Source organism: Toxorhynchites rutilus, chromosome 3 (genome assembly GCF_029784135.1).
Source record: "Toxorhynchites rutilus septentrionalis strain SRP chromosome 3, ASM2978413v1, whole genome shotgun sequence".
NCBI lineage: Eukaryota > Metazoa > Arthropoda > Insecta > Diptera > Culicidae > Toxorhynchites > Toxorhynchites rutilus.
The window spans coordinates 133,094,514-133,115,341 of NC_073746.1; the positions used below are offsets into that span (position 1 = coordinate 133,094,514).

A 20,828-nucleotide genomic window follows, 5' to 3' on the forward strand; every position below is an offset into this window, starting at 1 on the left:
TTCTCAATTCTTTCTGGTAAACTTGGAACGTGTGAGATGCTCTTTAGTAGTGGTAATCGTAACAATAATCGGATAAATTCCACAATCCCGAAATCAAGATGCTCTTTTGATTGTACTTAAGGCCTTCAATTAGCGGCTTTAGCAGTCCTGGAAGATGTGGCTCTGCCCTCATCAACTATCAACCTCGTTTCGAATTGAGGAATATCTCGATTCCTCTGTTCTCAATTCTTTCTGGTAAACTTGGAACGTGTGAGATGCTCTTTAGTAGTGGTAATCGTAACAATAATCGGATAAATTCCACAATCCCGAAATCAAGATGCTCTTTTGATTGTACTTAAGGCCTTCAATTAGCGGCTTTAGCAGTCCTGGAAGATGTGGCTTCGGCAAAGTTGTTGCTGAGGAAACGTTTTTCTCCTTAAACGTGCGAAGAATTTGTCTTCAATTTCTCTTCTTAGGTCTAAAAAAAGCCACATTTAGGGGCGGTGTCATGAGCGTAGAATTTGAAGAATTGTTACTAATTGTGCGTGTATTGGTGTGTTTTTGCATGTACATTGCAACTTAGTTGTATATGTGCAATTTTATGTTAGACCCATTCTCATCCCCACTCAGCGTAAATAAGAGATTATTTCGAAAATGTTGAAATTCCGATGTAGACAAGACATAAAAAACATAAAAAAATAATTTTAACCTTGTAGTAGCTAAGCATGAGATTTTTATCTGTGTTTTATCGATGTGTTATCTGATTTACACATCGAACTTTGATGAATTATTAAACATAAAATATTTGGTCGGGGTTCTGCCAAAACGAATCAAGCGCCATTTTTCCCAAAATTGAGTTACTTACAACACTGGATGCAGAAAATAATCATCTATCAACTGTGAAATGACCATGTCATTCGGACAATTGACAACAGCCCCAAAACAAAAATTCTGTATACTGCCGTTCTACGCATAGTTGTCCCATGTTCCAAAATCAGCAACTGAGAAAAACGCAATTTAATTTTTCTAGCATATTTGTCTACCAGAAGCTTTGAGTATTTCAGTTTGGCAATACACCGGGAGTTTTATGAGCAGTAAACTATTGTTTAATGAAATGTGAAGAGTTCCTCTCTACTGAATCAATCAAGCTTGATTGCGGTTCAAACATACATGGTGTTACAGTTATGCCTAGAATAACAACATGGGACAATTGAACTTGATGTTGTTTTTTGAAATACTGAGAACAAACAATAAGTTTTTTTTTGTGTTTCTCTGATAGATTATGCCTAAAACATCGTTTTATGAAGAAGGGAGTGATCTGCAACACCTTTGCAGAATATAAATCTCATTGTTATTATCGAGTTACTATCGAGAAATGACGGAGCTTGAATTACAAAATTTCTTCTCTTTCCTCTCTCATTGCTCGTACAACGAACACTGGATTTGATTCTTTCGGATTTTCTACAACAAATTACTGATGGAGAGAATCGTCAAAAGCTGTCAGCGCTTTTCGTTTGTTTGGTTCCTTCCTAACGATTGAACTGCGTAGCCAACTCGAACTCTCCCTGAACTATATTGGGGCATGATCTGTGCTTAGCGTTGCTCATCCTGATCATATCCATTCTTATAGCTGAGATTAGCTGAACTGTAACTGAATATGTTACTAGGAATCAACTACGATTTGAACTTAGATTTAGATGACATTTAATATCATATATACAGGCAAATTTCTGAAATTGAACTGGAATTTGAATAAAAATCCGACTGCATATAATTTAAAGGATCTGGCGCTGGTTTTTATCTTTCATTCAAACAAAAATATCTCTGTATTCGAAGGCCCTACAGGAACATTTTCTGAATCAAATAGAAACTACCAATTTACCTCATAATTGGATTTACTGTAACTTAGCAAGCAAAAATTGTGTTCGTCTACAAAAACTTGGAAAAATCAGAAAGAAATCGTTTTTTTTTCTTCCCAATATTTTTGTACATTAACAGTTCGGCTGAAAACCATATTTTTTACAAAATTCAATTTTATTATTCAACATAATTGCCATCGAGGGCCATATAGCGATTATAGCGATCTTGCAACTTTTCGATACCATTTTTATAGTACTCTTTCGGTTTTTCTTCAAAATAGACCTCAGTTTCGGTAATCACTTCATCATCAGTCTTAAATTCCTTGCCAGCGAGCATTCTTTCCAGGTCTGCGAACAGAAAATAGTCTCTGAGTCCAGATCTGGAGAATACGATGGATGTGAAAGCAATTCGAAGCCCAATTCATGCATTGTTGCCATCAATACACGAAATTCGGATTTTTCCATTTTTTTCCCAATAACAAAAGTTGCTTCACTCTCAATGCTTTTACTCACGAACCAATCGACCGATTGCTGTCAAATTTTGACACGTATCCATGGTGCTTTGTGATAGTCAAGTAGATTTTTGCAAGAGGCACCATCTAGACGTTAACCCTATGAAATTTTCAGCCGATCTCTTACATCCACACACACCATGGTTAAAAAGAATATTCATAGAATATTCCCAAACTTGAAAGATGAAGCTTCAAAACTATGTACATCCCATCTTCATGCGTTGATTTCCCTCAAAGTTACATCATTTAAAAAATCACTTCAAAATTTCGTCTTCACACACTGTTACTCTTTTTTTGTGTAAAATTATCACTATTCTACAACATTTTATTTGTCGCTTTTGTACCTTGCTCTTCTAATTTTATCGTTCGATTAAAGTTTACGACGAAAGTTGTTTCAGAACAATATAAGTTAAATGAAAATTGGCATGATATTTACTGTTGAATTCTCGATTTGTATATTGTACAAGTTTCCTAAATGGGATATACAATATAATTGTTCTGTTCTGGAATTTCTACTAATGAATATACAAAGATTTGAAAGAAATTGTATTTTACATGTAGTGCCGGAAACACAAACAAGTTATGATGTTATGAGCTGTTATAAAAAATCAGTCGTAATCAAATTTGGAAATATGATAATGAAAATTATGATTTTGACTAGCTGTTAACATATGAACACAGTTTCAATAAAAGATCAAAAAAGAGAATAGGATCAGCGGCTGGCTGATTTGGCATGAAATTGCTCCAAGGTCAATGCAATTTTTAGAGTTTCAATTTTTTTCACTCTTCATATAGAAGGATGGAACGATTGAAATATGCTACACTTGTATTTGACGTACCTTAAACCGGGGACAAATTGATCACTGTTTTCAGAAAAATGTGAGTATTTCCGATTGCTTTAGTTAGATTTATACCCAATTATTTTTAAAATCAGTACTGGTGCTAAGGAAAGTTATGTTATGGAAAGTTTTGTTAAAAAAAATGTTAACGGAAAATTTCAAAATGTAGCTTCAGGGTGAAATTGATCAATCTATGTTTTCAGGATTTTCTAGTGTCATATGCACAAAAATGTACAGAAAATCAATTATTTCTCCACCTACGGTCATTTAAATGATAATTCAAAGGTTTGAGGATACAAAAACCTGATTGAATCCACCTAAAGGTGTGGTCATGTATTTCCATAACTCGAGGCCATTCTAATGTAGCCAAAAACCCTTGAAGTGCTCACTTATGAGCTAGTTTTGACAAACCAAGACGTTCGATATGTCGCATGATGGGATTCGGTTCTGGTCATTCGTGGTGCTTTTTTGTAAAATAGTTTTTTCTCACTTATTTGAATAGTAATTACAAGTATTTGTTTACTCATTCAACTCATCAAGTATAGGCTAGAAGTGAATTAATATGTTTAGTGTCTATAAATATTGCTTTGATGTGTTTAAAATATGTTTCTTTACCATAATTGAAAATGGATACGAAAATGCTATTCAGAGAAAAATTAATTTTCATGCATTTTAATAAGTGATTCGTTGAGAACCCTTGACAAAAAGAACCTTCAGATGGTTATTGAACATGTCCGACTAAAAAAAGCTTAAAATTAAATTGCATAATACCTCTGAAAATTAATGTTTGTTTTCAGTAATACGTTTGATCAATTTCACCCTGGTGATCAATTTGCCCCCGGATGACGGTACACTGAAGTTGCTTTTTACGCGGTTTTGGGAATTTATGCGGATTTCGGAATTTACGCGATTTTTTAACGAGGCACGTAGCAACTGGGGAAAAAGTGACTCCAGTGTAAACAGATTTTATGTGCTAATTGATGTAACTTTTCACGAAATAGAAATCACTTTTTGAATTTACGCGGTTTTTTTATGCGTCACGTATCCCTCGCGTAAAAAGCGACTCCAGTGTATTTATTTGGAGTGTGCATTTGAAAAAAACAAACTAAACAACCTTCATTCTGTAGGCGAGTGCGTAAAAAATGATTAACTTGTTTCAATTTTGACGTTTGGTCTTCAGTTCCCAGAATCGCATTCAAGCTTTAAGAGCAACGTTTGATAATTTAGTCCGCGCAACAAAATCGAAGTTTTTGCATGTAAATTTGGCAAACTCTGACTTCAAGCAGCTTTCAGGACAGGAGTTTTACCCAGCGACAGAATAGAGAAATATTGGCCGGATTTGGTATCTTATCATTATGGAATGGTATACAAAAATAACGTTAGATCGTGACCCTCCTCATACCACAGAACTCCGCCCCATAGATCGATGATCATCGAAGTTGGTTCAAGTCTTAGCGTAAAACAAGATAGTCTAGGATTAGAAATTATAATGAGTATTGATAATGCAATCATGTTACAGTCGCTGCAAATCAATGTAGGCGCATGGCAGTCTAATCGCATAGCAATGTTGAACGAAGGCTGAAAACATGTTTACTCTGAAAAATCATAACTCAAGAACGATAAAAATCACAACTCTGATATTTGGATATGGTATGTAAAAAGACTTCAGCTTTCAAGAAGAAACATGTAAACCGTGTAAACCATAAAAAACAAATACAGTCAGTTATCACTAAAACATAATCCAATATTTCTTCTTGGTTACTTGGAAGACTAGCACATTGGCTTTAATTTGATATGTCAATCATCTGAATAAATCTAGTAGCTTGGACGTTATGAATTTTTAAAAAAAGCCATTTTTGGAAAATGGGTAAATGGGGATTTTCTGGATCACTCTAAAATAGAAATAGACACCCTAATGGAACAAAAAAAATTTTTCGACTAGGAACAAAACTACTCATTCCAACGAAAATCTAAGATCCACTATATCGATTTGATATGGAATGGCTGATATCATATTACATCTTTCTCATATCACGATTAATGATGCAAAAATGGAATAAACTGCCATCTATGGCCCTGGACGAGATAAAATAATGAAAAGTATATATGGAGGTTGAATGAAATGTTTCTCCATTGCCGTTTTCGCTTCAAACCCACGGAGCACGAAGCTAAATGTGTCAACGTGAATTTCAATTAGACTAATAACACAATAATATATACAGCTCAAAACAGATGATTCGTTCTTGAGTGATGCGCGAACAAACATTTGTGGCGATTAGTTTTAATATTTGAAGATTGAAATCATTTGTTTCATCTTTGAAGCTATTGCTACCAAAACTACGACCAGATAGTGCTACACTTATACCTTACTAAACGTTTAGCAACGCATGATCGGCTATTATAATGGAATTTCGCGATGCAACCATAATCATATTATGTATCGTCGTTGGGAGTGAAAATGGGTCGAAAAGGAAAGTTTTTGAATTTTTTGTTGCATAACTATCGTAAATTATAGTGGTACGTACTTATGATTACGTAGATATGTTCTCGAATAATGAATTTACGAGTGTTTTCTGAACTGAGTTGAATAGTTATTTTTGAATATTAATTTTTAACTGAACTGTGATTAAATAAGAGTTGACCCAGTATCATCCCTTAGAAGGGGTGACAGTGGATCAGAGTAATGAATACTACTTTTTTTTAAAGAATTATGCTTAGAAATCAATTTTTCAATAAGTTTTTTCAAGCTTCACAGTAATCAGATAAATGCAAAATTTCTTGAATTATTAAATCAAGTTGCTCGTTTGATTGTCTTTGAGGTTCTCAATTAGTGGCTTCAGGAATCCTTGAAAATGTGGCTTCTGTAAAGTTGGCGCTAAGAAATCGCTTTTTTCCTTATACGTGTAAAGAGTTTGCCTCCAATTCCTCTTCGTGGGTCCGAAAAAAGGCGCGTCTAGGGGCGGTGTAATGTGCGTTGAGTTTGGAGAATTTCTACTAATTGTGATTGTATTGGTGTATTCTTGCATGTAAACTTAGTTGTATATGTTCAATTTTACGTTTGACCCATTCTCACACCCACTCAGCGTAAATAAGAGATTATTTCAAAAACAACAATGATTCATCTAGACCAGCTATACTCAACCTGTGGCCCGCGGTCCGCATGCGGCCCACCGGGCTCTTTCGGTTGGCCCATCTGATCCGTTACCATTAAGTAATATTAGTAGATCAAATATTTATTTAATATATTTAATCCGGGCTAATCTTGTTGACGTTAGTGAATAAATATGAAATTATTACCTACTAGCTGACCCGGCAAACTTCGTCGCGCCCACAATTGCTTTTCTGATTTATACAATTTCGAACACTCACGTTCCCCGAAAATTATTTCTCTGTGCTCGATCTATATTCGCAGCATATAATTTCTTTTTTGACATATGCATTTGATGCAGACTGGGACACTTTAATCCTGATACTGACTTTTCAAATCCGTTGCTCCGTTCTTGAGTTAAATCGCGAGGAACGGACACCAAATCATTTTTATTTATATAGATTATTTGACATACAACTATGTTTATCGTTGCTATCAAATCAGAAAGCACGTCACATTTTTATGAAATAGTTTTAACGTTAATAATTATTTTAGCTCTGAACGGATTTTGATGGTTTGCATTCCTATCGAATCGGAAATTCTCTATTTTTTCCAGAACGTAATACATTACGGTTCCCTAACCCATATACGTTTAAAGTTTAACGAAAATTGGAAGAATACACTTTTTCCTATCATGTTCCAGTGGTTGAGGTGCAATATTTAAATATCACTGCTAATCGGATGAGCATAAATCTGTCATTCGAAATGCAAATGCAGTATTCGTTCTAAGGACAATGTGGATAGACAAAACATTGCAATCTAAGCTCCACCGTATTCTATTAATTGAGTGAACAAGCCATTCGCGAATTCAAATTACAGTATTCACGAATTATCAGCCATCTAACTAGCGACCAGACAGCAGGGAGGCTTTCGAAATGATTTTTTGTAGGCGAAATGCTAGAGGCGAATGAACCGATGAATTTTAAAGCCTCTATAATTTGAAACAACAACATCATCAAAGTCATGTCGCACCAACTATCAGACAGCAGTCTTTCTCAATGCTGATGTCACACAGCGGTTTTGCTCGATTGAAGGAAGAATGAAAGATAGATATCGCTCAGTATGATGCCGTTTTGTTCGGGGGCGGGGACACAACGTCGATTTGTACGCCGTCTGGTGAGAAGTGCCTCTGTTTTTTTCGAATCCCATCACATTTGAATCTGTACTGGGGTGCAAGTTTAAAATTTCTAAAACCAGAACGTTACGTTTAGGGTGCAACGCACAAAACCGTTAATACTTTTTTGTCGGTTGAACGGATTCGCCTGATAACCACTTCATTCGAAGAATCAAATGTCTACGAGTTACGTGGGCAGTCCAAAGTACTTAGCCTACAAAAAAAAACAAAAATTTTGGAAAAGTGACGATTTATTTCTCAAAATAGTCTCCTTTTAGCTCGATACACTTGAAAAAAGTTACACGGGGCCAAATCTGGAGAATACGGAGAATACGGGCAGCAGTTCGTAGTGCAATTCGTCCCATTTGGCCGTGGCGACGGCGAAATTTCCACGGTCGAAACAAAACTACGAGTCCGATTCGGCTGAAATTTGGACAGTAGCCGTTTACGAGAATGTACTACACGATAAGTAATCTCTTATGCGATACTGACACCATCGGGCGAAGAGCTAAGTACTTATCGGACCGCCCTCGTATATGCTGGTTACTTAATGACCTTTTGGTTACAATAGAACTATTTAAATCACAAAAATTTAAAAATATGAGTCCTTCGTAGTCCAGATTTGTTGATGCATGTCGTTGGCTATCAGTGAATGTTCTCTATATATTGTGCTCGCCCTGACCAATCTCAATTTCAATTTTGATACTGTGTTGAGAAAATTTTTCACTGCAGAATGGATCTTCAGAATATGTAAGAAACAAGCATAGTGTAGAGCAAAATTAAAGCAGAAAAGAAATTCGAATTTCCTGTTGCCGTTCTACGTCTTCTGAGATGCTTCATTCTGCGTTGAAGATGTAATTTTGCTAAGAGATACTGAAAAACTACCTGGAAATTCAAGAAGATCAGTATTTCAGTTTCAGTTCTCCAGACAGCGAGCAATCAACAGTACATTTCAATGGTTGGAATCAATTTGACAATATTTTCAAATTGCTTCGCGAAAAGTACGCGCTCTTCACTCAGTGAAAGCATTTATTTATCGGCCCTTGTCATTGCTATCAAATATTTGTATCAACATTTTTTATTAATAAATTACTTTGATGTTTCTACTCTCCGGCAATGATTGTGTAGTTCTAAGTTAACAATGCGGTCGTGGCTCGTGGAGATCATTCTTCTTTATTTATTTATTTATTTGCGGCCTGCGACACAATAATAATACGTGTTTGTGGCCCCTATAAAAAAAGGTTGAGTACCGCTGATCTAGACAATACATAAAAGAATCATTCTATGAAATATTCAACCTTGTAGTAGTTTTGTATAATGCTATGCATTAGATTCTTTGGGGAATTATTTGATGGCTATTTACACATCAAGCTTTGAAGAATCATTAAACAATAACTATTTGTATTATAGATAAGTACTATGCATCAGAAGTAATGGAAATATGTCTTCTATGAAACGGTTCACACTTTTCAAAAATATTCGCAATATGTCAAAATATTACTAATAGTAATTTTCTCCGTTTTTGACCCAATTTCACCCCCATCGACGGTACTCTCGTTTCGTCTCCGATGCACGCTTACGGGATCGGCGCTTTAACACGTTGAGCCCCGAATTGTTCTCTCTGTGTTTCCTGTTCAGCCCACATAAAGAGCGTTTGCACACCATCAGTGTCGATCCCAGCTTCCAAAGACATTTATTGTATAACTAGCTGACCCGGCAAACGTTGTTTTGCCATAAACATTATTTCTAGTGAATATGTTGGTTGTTAAATAAAAAATAACTAATGTATTGTAAGTGTGTTCAAACGTTTTAACGATCTACATATACGTGAAACGTTCGTTACTCTTGTGTTTGACATATCGAGGAATAGAGCGCCAAGTCGACGACGATTGAAAAAAAAGCACAAACCATTCTTTGTATTCCATTCCCGATGTATTTCATTAACGAATCTGAAGTGAAAAAAAAGGGATATATTTTTGTCGTAAAGTAGACAAATTAAATGAAGAATATCAATATAAGTTTTGTTGTTGCAAATGCATTGTTGCTCTTCATCGAACCACAGAACTCAACATTAATATAAGCATTGAATGTTTTGCTCAGCTGAGGCGAGTATGGCACTGCCGAACGATTTTCCATGTCAATGTCTGCGTTGTTAATTTTTATGAATGATTGTCTGTCTGTATCAGTTTTAAGTCGTTGATATATTGGACATCCACCTAAGGTTGCGGTCGTGTCGTTGGAGAAGTCTTTAAGAAATTGCATTGTACATTTTCCATCTGCCATGCAAGGCTATAAAAGTTTTAGATTACCGCACGGTCATGAACCATGTTTGTGGTAACAATATCGAACAATCACCTGACCTGACCAGGAAGCCTGGAAGTTGTTGAAATTTGAATGAAAATTTTTATTCGATGTTGTTTCAATACTTAGTAGACATAGTCCTAACCCTAACTTAACTATTTATCTATTGAAAATATCATTCAGAATATAAAATAATTATCAGAGACTATTCTCGTTCAAGATACCTGTAGAGAATGTATTATTTCAATTGAAAATTGATAACAATTTACGCTTCACAGAAGTGGAACACGAAGCTCAATGACTGGAATTTTTGAGTAAATTACACTATTGATTACCTCAGGGCGTATCTTGTCAATTATACAAATTAAAAATGTGCATATGAGGTAATCCTAATTTTTTGTAATTTTGCCATCCAGTCGAATAAAGTCAGCAAGGTGACGTTGTAATGAATCTCATTCTACATTTCATTCATTTTTTTTTTGTTTGAACACACGTTTTGTAATATCATGACAATGCATGTGTTTAGACCTGAGTGTATTTTTCCTCACACCGCTTCTGATTGTTTAGAATCGCAGTCGTTCGCTCTCTACCTCTATATCGTTCGCAATTCATTCTACGTTGAGATGGTAAACGTTACGAACATTAGACACATTAGTACCATTGATAAAGAAGATGGAGAGTGTCGTTTGAACGGTGGGTGTCAACGATGAACTCCAGATTGTTGTTTCTTCTTCGAATCACAGTTTCTCGCGTCACTGAGCAGTCGCCTACCATGACTCCAGCAATGTATTCAACGACATACGCATTGAATGTATACATGTGTTCTCCAGTCGGTGTTATATTAGAGTTGATGAAAATAACGTGATCGTCACCTTGCAAACCGAGCATGTATGATATAATAGAATTTCAATAATTCATTATGTTTATTTAAAAAGTTTTCCAGCTCGCTGGCAATATGCATGGCTTTAGCCGAATTAAGGTTCTTGGCGCATGTGAGGATGAATGCGTTCAATGAAGTGAACTTACGTAAATAAATTCGCTCTCTTTGAAAAACAAACTACGGGTCGATTATTTGAATATTATTTATACCAAAATACTAGAATCGCGAATAAAAATAGGAGATGGGGGATAACCTGTGAGGTTATATTTAGTTTTATGTCAAATTTAAGAAAAAAATAGAAATAAAAATATTTTTTTCTGCATAGAGCCACCCTAATCGGTATTAAACATATGGTAATCGGTACCCTAGCGGTATCATATATAGTTTACGTCCTATTCCCATGCCTACCAAGTTTTTTGTGCATAATTTCATGAAAATCGTTCGAGCCGTTTCGGAGGAGTTAGACCACGAACATCGTGACACGAGATTTTTATATATAAGAAGATAACAAAATAGCCAGTAATTCAACTAGAAAGCAGTCACAGTTTGCAACACGTTCGAAAACAAACCATGTATTCTTTTATTTTCTTATTTTGAAACTGTCAGCCTCAGTGATCAACGTTCTCCCGACGAAAAGCTGAATGTCAGTCCCGATGGACCGACGCGGGGCTCAACGTGTAATTCGATATTGTTCGCGTGGGATTTTCGATTAGATAATGCTTGACATTTTTTAATTGTTCGATAGTTAGTTTCATAAAAAAACATGAGTTTATTCATTGTGATAGATTGTTAGGAAGTGCCGAATCGATTGTGTTCCCGATAGACGTAATTCTATGTCTGAATAAAATATTGTGTTTGGCAAAGTTGTTGGAAAATCAATGAACTTTATAGGAAAAATAACATTCGAACTACACCGTTTGAAAACTGACTCGAAAATGTAATTGTAAATTCAAATTCTTCAATAATAGAGTATACTCTTCATTTAAATGAAATTTGACAGATAGTGGTGTATCGTATTCATTACAAAAATAGGTTATATCTCGAGGATGCCAATCTTCAGACAGTATTTCATATAGAATCAGATGTAGATTCTACACTCGTAAAGTACTGGAATTCCATCAATTTTTGAACCCTTTTTCGATGAGTTCGACACTACTTTCCGTGAAACTTAAATAAAGTATTCTAATAAAAATATATGAAAAAATACCAAGAAAATGAAATTACAAATGAAACGAAGAAATGACGAAATAAAATTTTTTGGAATATTTTCCAAATCATGACGTTCATTGACGTTCCAATAACTTTGTCGAACATCATATTATAAACAAACAGTTAAACTTTGAGTTACGATTTAATGAAAAAAGAAATCAATGATAAGATCCTATATAAAGACAGTCGTAATTGAAATATGTCACATGTTTACGAAAATTGTAATTTTGAAAGATTTTAAACTTTGCAATGACTTATTGAATTAAGGACAGACGTTTTTGTGTGTTAGTGGGCTAAAGAGAGCGATTTCCGTGATATTAAAAATTCTAATTAAATAATATACATAATTCAAATAAAACTATAACAACTTGATTACTCCTGCCTAGTACAAAGCCAATATCGTTATTTATCTTAGGCATTGCTGTTTTGGCACTGTGTTACTCACAAATATCAGATTGAATTTATTCAATCCTTATGGACATGTATCCACAAATATTCATTTGAATATTCAACATGTATCCACAAATATTCATTTGAATTATTCAAATAGTTTGAATAAAGAACATGGGATGCTGTTGAATAATGAATTTTCGATAACATGACGATTTCGATGACGATTTTCATGTTATATTTTATTCAGCTCGATGTATTTTAGTATAACCATGGTCCCTGTCACGTATGTTCATATTGTTTAAATTGTCAGTAAGAAGCGGCTATTGTTAACACTGGAATAACTTGTTTACGCAAACGGTATTCCATAGAAGTTCAAAAATTCGCTATGTAACATTTCTCGTTGTATTATTGAATGATGTGTATGAAAATATGTTTATTATAGTTACATTCTTCACATTTTGTCAGTGAATAATTCTCAGAAGCTCTTGTTACCTGTTCCCATTCTTCGTGGTTGCCAAACAAGCTTGAAATCCAACGTGACTAACTTATTATTGACCTTTTGTAGCTCCGAACATCAATCAAATTATTGCAATTTTGGTGTTGTTATTGACACTGCTTCGTTCACTTCCATCAAGGATGGCTTTTTCGTAAAAGCATATCACAACTCGCACGCTATTGTAACTTATTGACTTAACTTAGCAAACCGCTAAACGCACTATTTCACGCACAAAAACAGTTGGAATTCCTCACAACATTCCTTGCACAGAATCCAGAACACACCCGACGCAAAAAAATACTCAAACCGTAGCGACCGCCGATAGCACACGTCCCGGAACAGGAAGTAGACTGGTGTCACCGCCTCGATTGTTCCTGATCAACTGACTCCGACTATCCAGATTTCCCGCAAAGGCACAGCCAGAAACTGTAGAAGCTGATTACCGACTGATGCTGTATTGACTTCATCACAATTCACATTTGCTACAGTTACCACCGGCATCAGCATCTCACTTCAACCGTAACGCCATCCTCTCTTTCCACCCCGCATCGTCATCTTCTCCCCAGTCAGTCCAGCATCGACATCGTTCCAGGAGCACAACCAACTCCCTTCGCTATATCCTTGCTCTCGGATCTCCTTATGTTCAATTTCCCATCCTGTGTCACCGCACTGGCCCTGACTGGCGCATCTACACAAAATCCAACAGCAGTCAGTCATTTTCTTTTTTTTTCCTCTCATCCCTTCGAATGTCATTTTCCCATCGCAGCCGTTCGAGGCTCTGGTGTGGCGCACTGTTCAAGCCAACCGCAGCATCCAACCAACCAACCAGCCAGTCAGTCTGATAACCCGCTGTGCGCTTCTCGCTTCTTTACAACCCAATATTGCAACTTTGCAACATATAAAATAAAACATGTGACATTCATGCTGTACATAGCGGGAGAGGGCGTGGCGAACCGAGTCGAAATCTCCATGCTGTGATTTCCTGGCCAGCAAGGATATCAGCACTGGAATGGTTCTCCCGAATAGGCGGAGCCTTTCTCTTCCAATTTCTCGTATTACTACGCTCATTCATTCATTCATTCATCAAACTTGCGCTGGGAACATGCGTTCGCACGAACACGACAACACCGTCGTCAATTTTACACACGAATACTACAAGCGAAAGGATGATAGTTGCTACTACCACGGAGAGGGGGAATGGAAACAATCTGGACAAAAATTTGGCTTTATCCTATTGTGAAGTTTGTTCTTCTTTCCACGGCTGTGTTTTGAGTGCAGTGTGAAAATTTTACCTTTAGTGGGCATACATTGTTTGTGAATCGAATGTCAAGGCTAATGCGGAGAGCCACATCCTCTCCGTCCCTGGCAATTCCTGGCAATGAGTCCTGCACGTATTGATTCGTACGCTCTTTATTTGCCCCTCAAGTACACGACTGACGGGAGAGTATTTGATAGATTGTGTTGTTAAGGGGAATGTATTAAATCTGCAAAGCATGGAAAAGGTTTCCATAACCTGGCCAAAGCATGGGGCCTCTGTAATGACTATCCTATCGTATTTTATTATTTCCTATAACTAGATACAGAAAGTCCTTGCAATATGTGGGGCATATGTTATTATAATTTTCGTTATTGCCGTTATTGCGTATATGCCGCGTAACATTTATTTCGTTTATTTTCTTATTATTTTATTGGTAGTTCGAATATGGTGTATTAGATTCAAACTTCTGCACATCTAGCTTTTTTACACTTGTAGATTGCATTCATTCTTTCTAAAATGTTTAATTGAAGTTGAATTTAGTCAGTCAGATAGTTCGTTCGTTTAACTGAAGAGACTTGAACCCATTCGTCTCACAATTGCATTTAAAGAAATGAACATATGGTGCATTTGTATCAACTGTCCATTTTTGGAATAATGAGGTCTTTGATTTCGTAATGATCACAATAAGTATTTTTTCTCATCGAACGTAAGACTGTAATTAAAAATCGAAACATTATATTACAAAAAATGTTATCATGGAGCAAATGCACGCAAAACCAGCAAATTTTGAAGCGATTCTCATCGATTTTATTGAAACTTGGTACATATGATGGGAGCTACCCAAAATTTCAATTTTCATTATCTTATGACTAGTTTGAATAACGACTGATTTTTTGAAATTGCGTATTCAAAATCATTGATCTTTCTTTTGAAAAATCGTAATCGTAGAAATCCAGATGTCTGATCAAAATACGATGTTTGACAAAGATGTAAGAAGATTAATGAACTATTTTGAGAAAATAACAATTTAAATGCACTGTTAAAAAATCTTACTCAAAAATTGATTTTAATATTAAAAAAAATTTACATTCCACAACATCTGACATTGTACACTGAGCTACAGTTGTTTTCTCTCAATCAATAATGATAAATCATTATATGAAATAAAAGAGATGACATTAAAATTTGATGTGGAATAATTTGGTCATGTGTGTGTTTCATCAAAAAAAAAAAAAAATACTCATGTTTATGTAAAGTAAATCAGGATAACATTTCAGTCAGTAGCAGTGTTTTGGGATCGATACCAGGTGTCTTGGCCGGAAACCAGACCAGAAAAATTGCATTGAGACCATGCAATTCCTTTTCCAGCTACGAATTTTTATGGTACAAAAGGATGTCGTTACTCAACATGTAGCATATCCTAGATATTCGTTATCAAGGATTGCTGAATGTGACATTTTAGGCACTTTATGAATCCGCCAAATCAATCCCTTCCGGCTTTGCGAGTTTTGAGATTGAACGGATCAGTAAACTAATTTTATTCGACCAAATCAAATGCCATTCCCCGTCAAACCATATAGCTGATTTCGCAGGTCGAGAACAAGATTGACCATCTCCAATTCATGTTGAGGTGAAAAAACGGTTCTATGTGATTTTTGGATGCGACCGACGAATTTTGCATGAACTCTTCACTCTTGTTCGAGTATTTTCAAACACTTTGATGCTTTGTGCAAAGTAAATCCGTCGTTGATGGCCTGCGTTGCTCTTACAAGCTCCTCTTCCTTACAAAGTTGTCAGTCAGACTCAATCGAGAACCCGTGGAATTGATCGTACAAAGTGTGGATGCAGAAAACAAGCCGGATGGGAGTAGAGGACAAAGTATCAAAACTGCATTTCTTCGTTCGGCCGACGATTCAAGAAATGACCATCGTTCAAGCTCTTCAATACTTCCATTCTGCTTGTTATCTACATCTACTCCTCATACGATCACTCGTTATACGTTCTCGATTGCGTTTTGTGTGCGAAAGCTGACCAGTTCAGATGATGGTAAATGCATAATTTGAAGGATTACGCCCCGAAGCTGGAGGCTTTATGATAGCATCTGTAACTTGTAATGGAAGAATATCGAGCTGTCAGAAAGTACCAACAACCTAGAGTGTATCTTTAACCCTTTCGTTACGAATGTCGTCTATAGACGTCATCCGCGCGACGAGCTGTGTGTACGAGCGTCGTCTTTAAACGACATGAAATTCTTACTGCTCTTCGATCACACCAGTGCGATCTGCATACTTTTCGGCGCAGTGCTTCGTACAGGGGTAGCACTTCGGCGGAACACACTAACACAACTGTGCCAAAGGTCTATCCTAGTCTCCGAACTTTTATTTATAAGGCACTTTAGTTCAGTTACCTGTAACAATATCTCGTTGGATGTACTCTACAAAGCTCTCGTGCATTTCATCTTTTAACACGTTGAGCCCCGATTTTTTCTTGCTATGCTTTCCATTCAGCCCGCATCAAGAGCGTTTGCACAATATCAGTGTCGGCCCCAGCTCCCAATTAAAATAATTGTGTAAATAGAAAACAGTTATAAATTCGACTAGAAAGTAGTCACATTCCGTAAAACATCCGAAATCAAACAGTATATATTTTTATTTTTATTTTTTGCAACTGTCGGTCAAATTTTACGGACAATCAATCGTTTTGATGAAAAATTGTTCGCATAACCAACCAACTAATTCTGTTCATCCTAAACATATTCATTTATATTATTATCCATTGCACAGTATTTAGCCATGTTTCGATTATCAATTACCATAACTACCATTGCCACATGTTTGGCAGCCAAATTCCATTTTCGCTTGAGCTCCTTCTCGTTGCTTGCAGTTTCACCTTCCATCCGTAGTTTGTCCTTCACAATCCAGTACTCCTCAATCGGTCTTAATTCCACGGAGTTGGTTGGATTCCAACCCTTGGGAACCTTAGCGTCGTTGTGCCACTGCTGCTATCGAATTTGAATAGTAGCAGCTTTCCAAGTAGTGACAGGAAAAAAATCAACCTTATGCTGTTCCAGAAAAAGCAGTTACTTCTTTCGAAGGCAGTCTATTTGAGAAATTATCTGATGCATTATTCCAGGCGTTACATGAGCGTTCTGTTTCAGTCCTTAGCTATAGTTTGATTGCCAATCGAGGAACTATTTAGGATATTTCGAGTCTTTTGTACTACTTTTTTTTAGTATAAAATTCTTGTCCAAGAAATTTTCAAACTTTTTTCACCTACCTGATCTGCCGGAAGAACATACACACCAGCAATCTCTTTTTAGAATCACCATTCCTCGTAGGGAAGGTGGGGGTAATACGGACATGTTGAGAAGTACTTCAAATATATCTTTGGAAACTCATGTTTCCCAAAACTTTAAGGTGAAAGTGGAAGGAAGCCACAAATGGCTGCTACAATGGCACTCATTTCTTTCATTCCCCCTCCTCACCCCTCGTCCGAAAATCAATAATTTTGCGAACCAGTGTGAAGAAAATGGTTGTTTTCGCACACTTCCCATCAAGTGATATCAATCAAACTCTGATCGATTACTCACAAGATATGAAATTTTCATCTGCCGTCGCAATGTAGAATGTAAAACATCGAAAAACTCGAGCTACTTTTCTGAAAGTTAAATTTTAATTTTTCAATTTTCCGCAATGTTTTTGTTTGTATTGGTGAACGCATCGTTATTTTTTCGCCACTGATGGCAGACAACATTATCGAAACAGCTATAAAAACCACCCAATAAAATGATATTCCTGAGTCATAGCGTTTCATGTCATGAAAATCAATCAAATGAAATTGTGTTGATATCAATACAATTATTGATTATACGTTTAATGGGTCTATAATGTGAGTTTTAGCAACTTTAACATTGGTTAAGGCAATTGTATTGCAAAGTTCGGAACACTGTCACGACTGCCTCTGGTGTCAAAAATAATAAACGGAAAAGTATTACATTCAATCAAGATGTTTCGGCTAACGAAGAGAAGAGTTGAGGTTCTTCAATGTGAATAAGTGAAAAAAATACGACCAACGAAGGAAAATATTAGGGAATTATCAACATCTTGTTACTGTACGGGAGAACTTGTTAATACCAAAACAGCCCCAATTCGCTTGTGTTATGAATTTACTCATGTTCCGCTCACGTATGATCAGAATTTTACTTCATATGCAAATATACCTTCTATATATACTTACATTTGTAATTGTTCATCGGAACACATCGTTCATACATTTTACTTTAGTATTGAATTGTTTTTTTTTTTGAAGCGCCACACAGTCTGATAAGTGGATTGATATATTCACGTACGAAAATCAAAACAAAATGTGTGATCTGCTCTTCTCTCACAAACACTATTACCCCATGAAAACACGTGCTTTTACCTATACTACTACAATGGCTTCCTTCCACCTTCATCTTAATGCAGTTTCTAGCAATTCAATATACTGCGTTTCACAACTATAGAACCACTCATTTTTTCTGAGTTTCCAGAGATATGTAAGATGTCGGTTGAATTGAAGTATATAGTGTAGGATATAACAACTATCTGCATTTAAAAGACTGGTCATTTGAACTTTATTGTTGTGTTCAGGCGCGAAACAATCAAAAAACTAAAATTTCAGTGTTTCATAACTATAGAACCAGATGGAAGAACTCTTACTCCTTCACAAAATTAACGTCAATTTCACATGAATTGCAATAAGTTTCTAATTCGTAGGTCATCTTTAGTTCTCAATCAATTCAAATAACCCATTCGGGGTGATTTTGGTGCGAAGCTGTGCCATGTTGTACTGTGCATTTCGTTCAACGCAGAGGATGCTGCTCGTTTAAGCTCTTCAAATCACTCATACTGCTAGTAAGCTGCCTCTACTATTCGTACGATCACTCTTCATAAGTTCTTGATGGGGTTTTGATCTGGTAAACAAGCTGACCAGTCCAGGATCTGAAGCCCTTATTCATTAAACCATGCCCTGACGTTTCGGATTTGATAAATTGATGCCAGATTACCCAATTATCAAATTGTTTTTGTTTTCACATTGTTTTTACAAGCATTAAATGGTTCTGAAGTACTTCTTTGCATTTCTGACTGTTCATTCATGTTGATGGTAAACTGCCTAAACCTGGCCTTCTCCCCAAACCATAAAAATTTCAACTCCTAAGCTGTGGATCTAAAAACTAATGTAGAAGCTAATCCCATGGGTTCCACTATATCAGGAGAATTTCTCTGATAAAAAAAAATCCAACTTGAATAGAATTTCTTCATACTGGAAGAACTTACGGAACGTGTCATGTAATTTTTCAACTCGTAACTTTGCGGGCGGCAGAGTTTGATGGTTTGAGGAAAATATTTTCAAAACGGCCTGGTTCAGATAGCCTACCATCAACACCAATGTACAGTCAGAAGTGCCATAAAGTTCTTCAGAATCGTTTACTTCTGTTTTTGGATCAAAAACACCGTGATAATTGGGTAATTTGACATCAATTTCTAAAATCCGGAAAGTCAACGCATGGTTTATTGAATAGGGGCTTCAGATCCTGGACTGGACAGTTTGTTTACCAGATCTAAACCCTATCAAGAACTTATGAGGAGTGATTGTACGAATAGTAGATGCAGCTTTATACTGTTTTTCGACCTAATCGGCCAAATGTTTTAGAAAAAAGTGATTTTCAATGTTTCTAACTGAAATTAAAAGAGACCGTAAAGTTCAACATTTTTTTCGATGAGGGTAATATGGACATATAGTGGTTTGAATTCATCACAAATATTGTGCATTTCAGTAGTATAAACCGACAGACCATCAACTATTTTACTTTTGATTTCAGTCAGCTTCTAAACAGTCCACCTTTGGCGATTTGGTTTCCGTTTATAGACGCAGGACATTCCAACAAAAAATATAAATGAAAATGGATCCTATTATGAAAATGGACCCAATAATAACGAAAGCAGAATTAAATATTTTTAAAAGACCAGGTGATTGGCTTTATTTTGATATGTCGATCATCTGAATCGGTCCAGTAGTTCAAAAGTAATGAATTTTTGAAAAAAGTCATTTTTGGAAAAAAGAGGAAAAAGTTTATAATGTGTGATGCTAATCACTCGGCCACGGGAACGCTTTGGCAACCTATATTTTTGATGTTGGAAGATCTGAAAGCTCACATTAAGCTTCAAAACTACTTGAAATTGGGAAAATCATTCAAAAATCACCTTTGAAATCAAGGTGAGGTCGAAAAACTCGATTTATTTTTGTATTTTTGGGAAGCTTAAGCCCTCATAAGTGTTGTCCTAGAAGGATTTTTCGATATTTGATTTCGTTGGAAAGTTACAGTCAAAAGTATCACCTCGAGAGATATAGTAGTGCTGTATGAATTTTTAAACGCGTTTTTCTCGGAACCATGTTTTTTCAGTTGGTGGAATTGATATTTCAGGATCTACTTGACCGATTTGGCTGAATTTTTTTTTTTGCATGTAAAAATAAATTATCTACAGCGTTACATAGCCGTTTTTCGATATCTATTTTTTTTGTGAGCTTCTAAAAAGCGATGTTTCATAAAAAAACACATTTTAACAAAAATGGCCGCCATTTTGGAAATTTTTCAAATTTTCAAAAACCCCTATGTAACGCGTTAGGTATTGTTCCAAAGTTTCAAAATAATCATTGGAATTCATTCTGCGACACTCCGTTGCTTCAGAACCGATACCACCAGCAAGGTACCGATTTTCAGACAGCATTTACGCATCCAGTTGTCAACAGCGTAATAATCGTTATTCGTGCTCTCAAAAAATGGAAAATACAGCTTCA

General features: G+C 36.0%; 1 protein-coding gene across 1 annotated transcript in view; it reads right to left on the minus strand.

Annotated features, from left to right (window-relative positions):
* The window catches only part of LOC129776785 (protein dissatisfaction), a 63,680-nt gene extending 50,537 nt beyond the window's left edge, over window positions 1-13,143 (minus strand). Inside the window, exon 1 of the mRNA XM_055782634.1 lies at window positions 12,727-13,143. Within this exon, the coding sequence (XP_055638609.1) occupies window positions 12,727-12,736 (10 nt within the window). The 5' untranslated portion in view covers window positions 12,737-13,143. The remainder of the gene's footprint in view (window positions 1-12,726) is intronic.
* Between the last annotated feature and the right edge of the window lie 7,685 nt (window positions 13,144-20,828).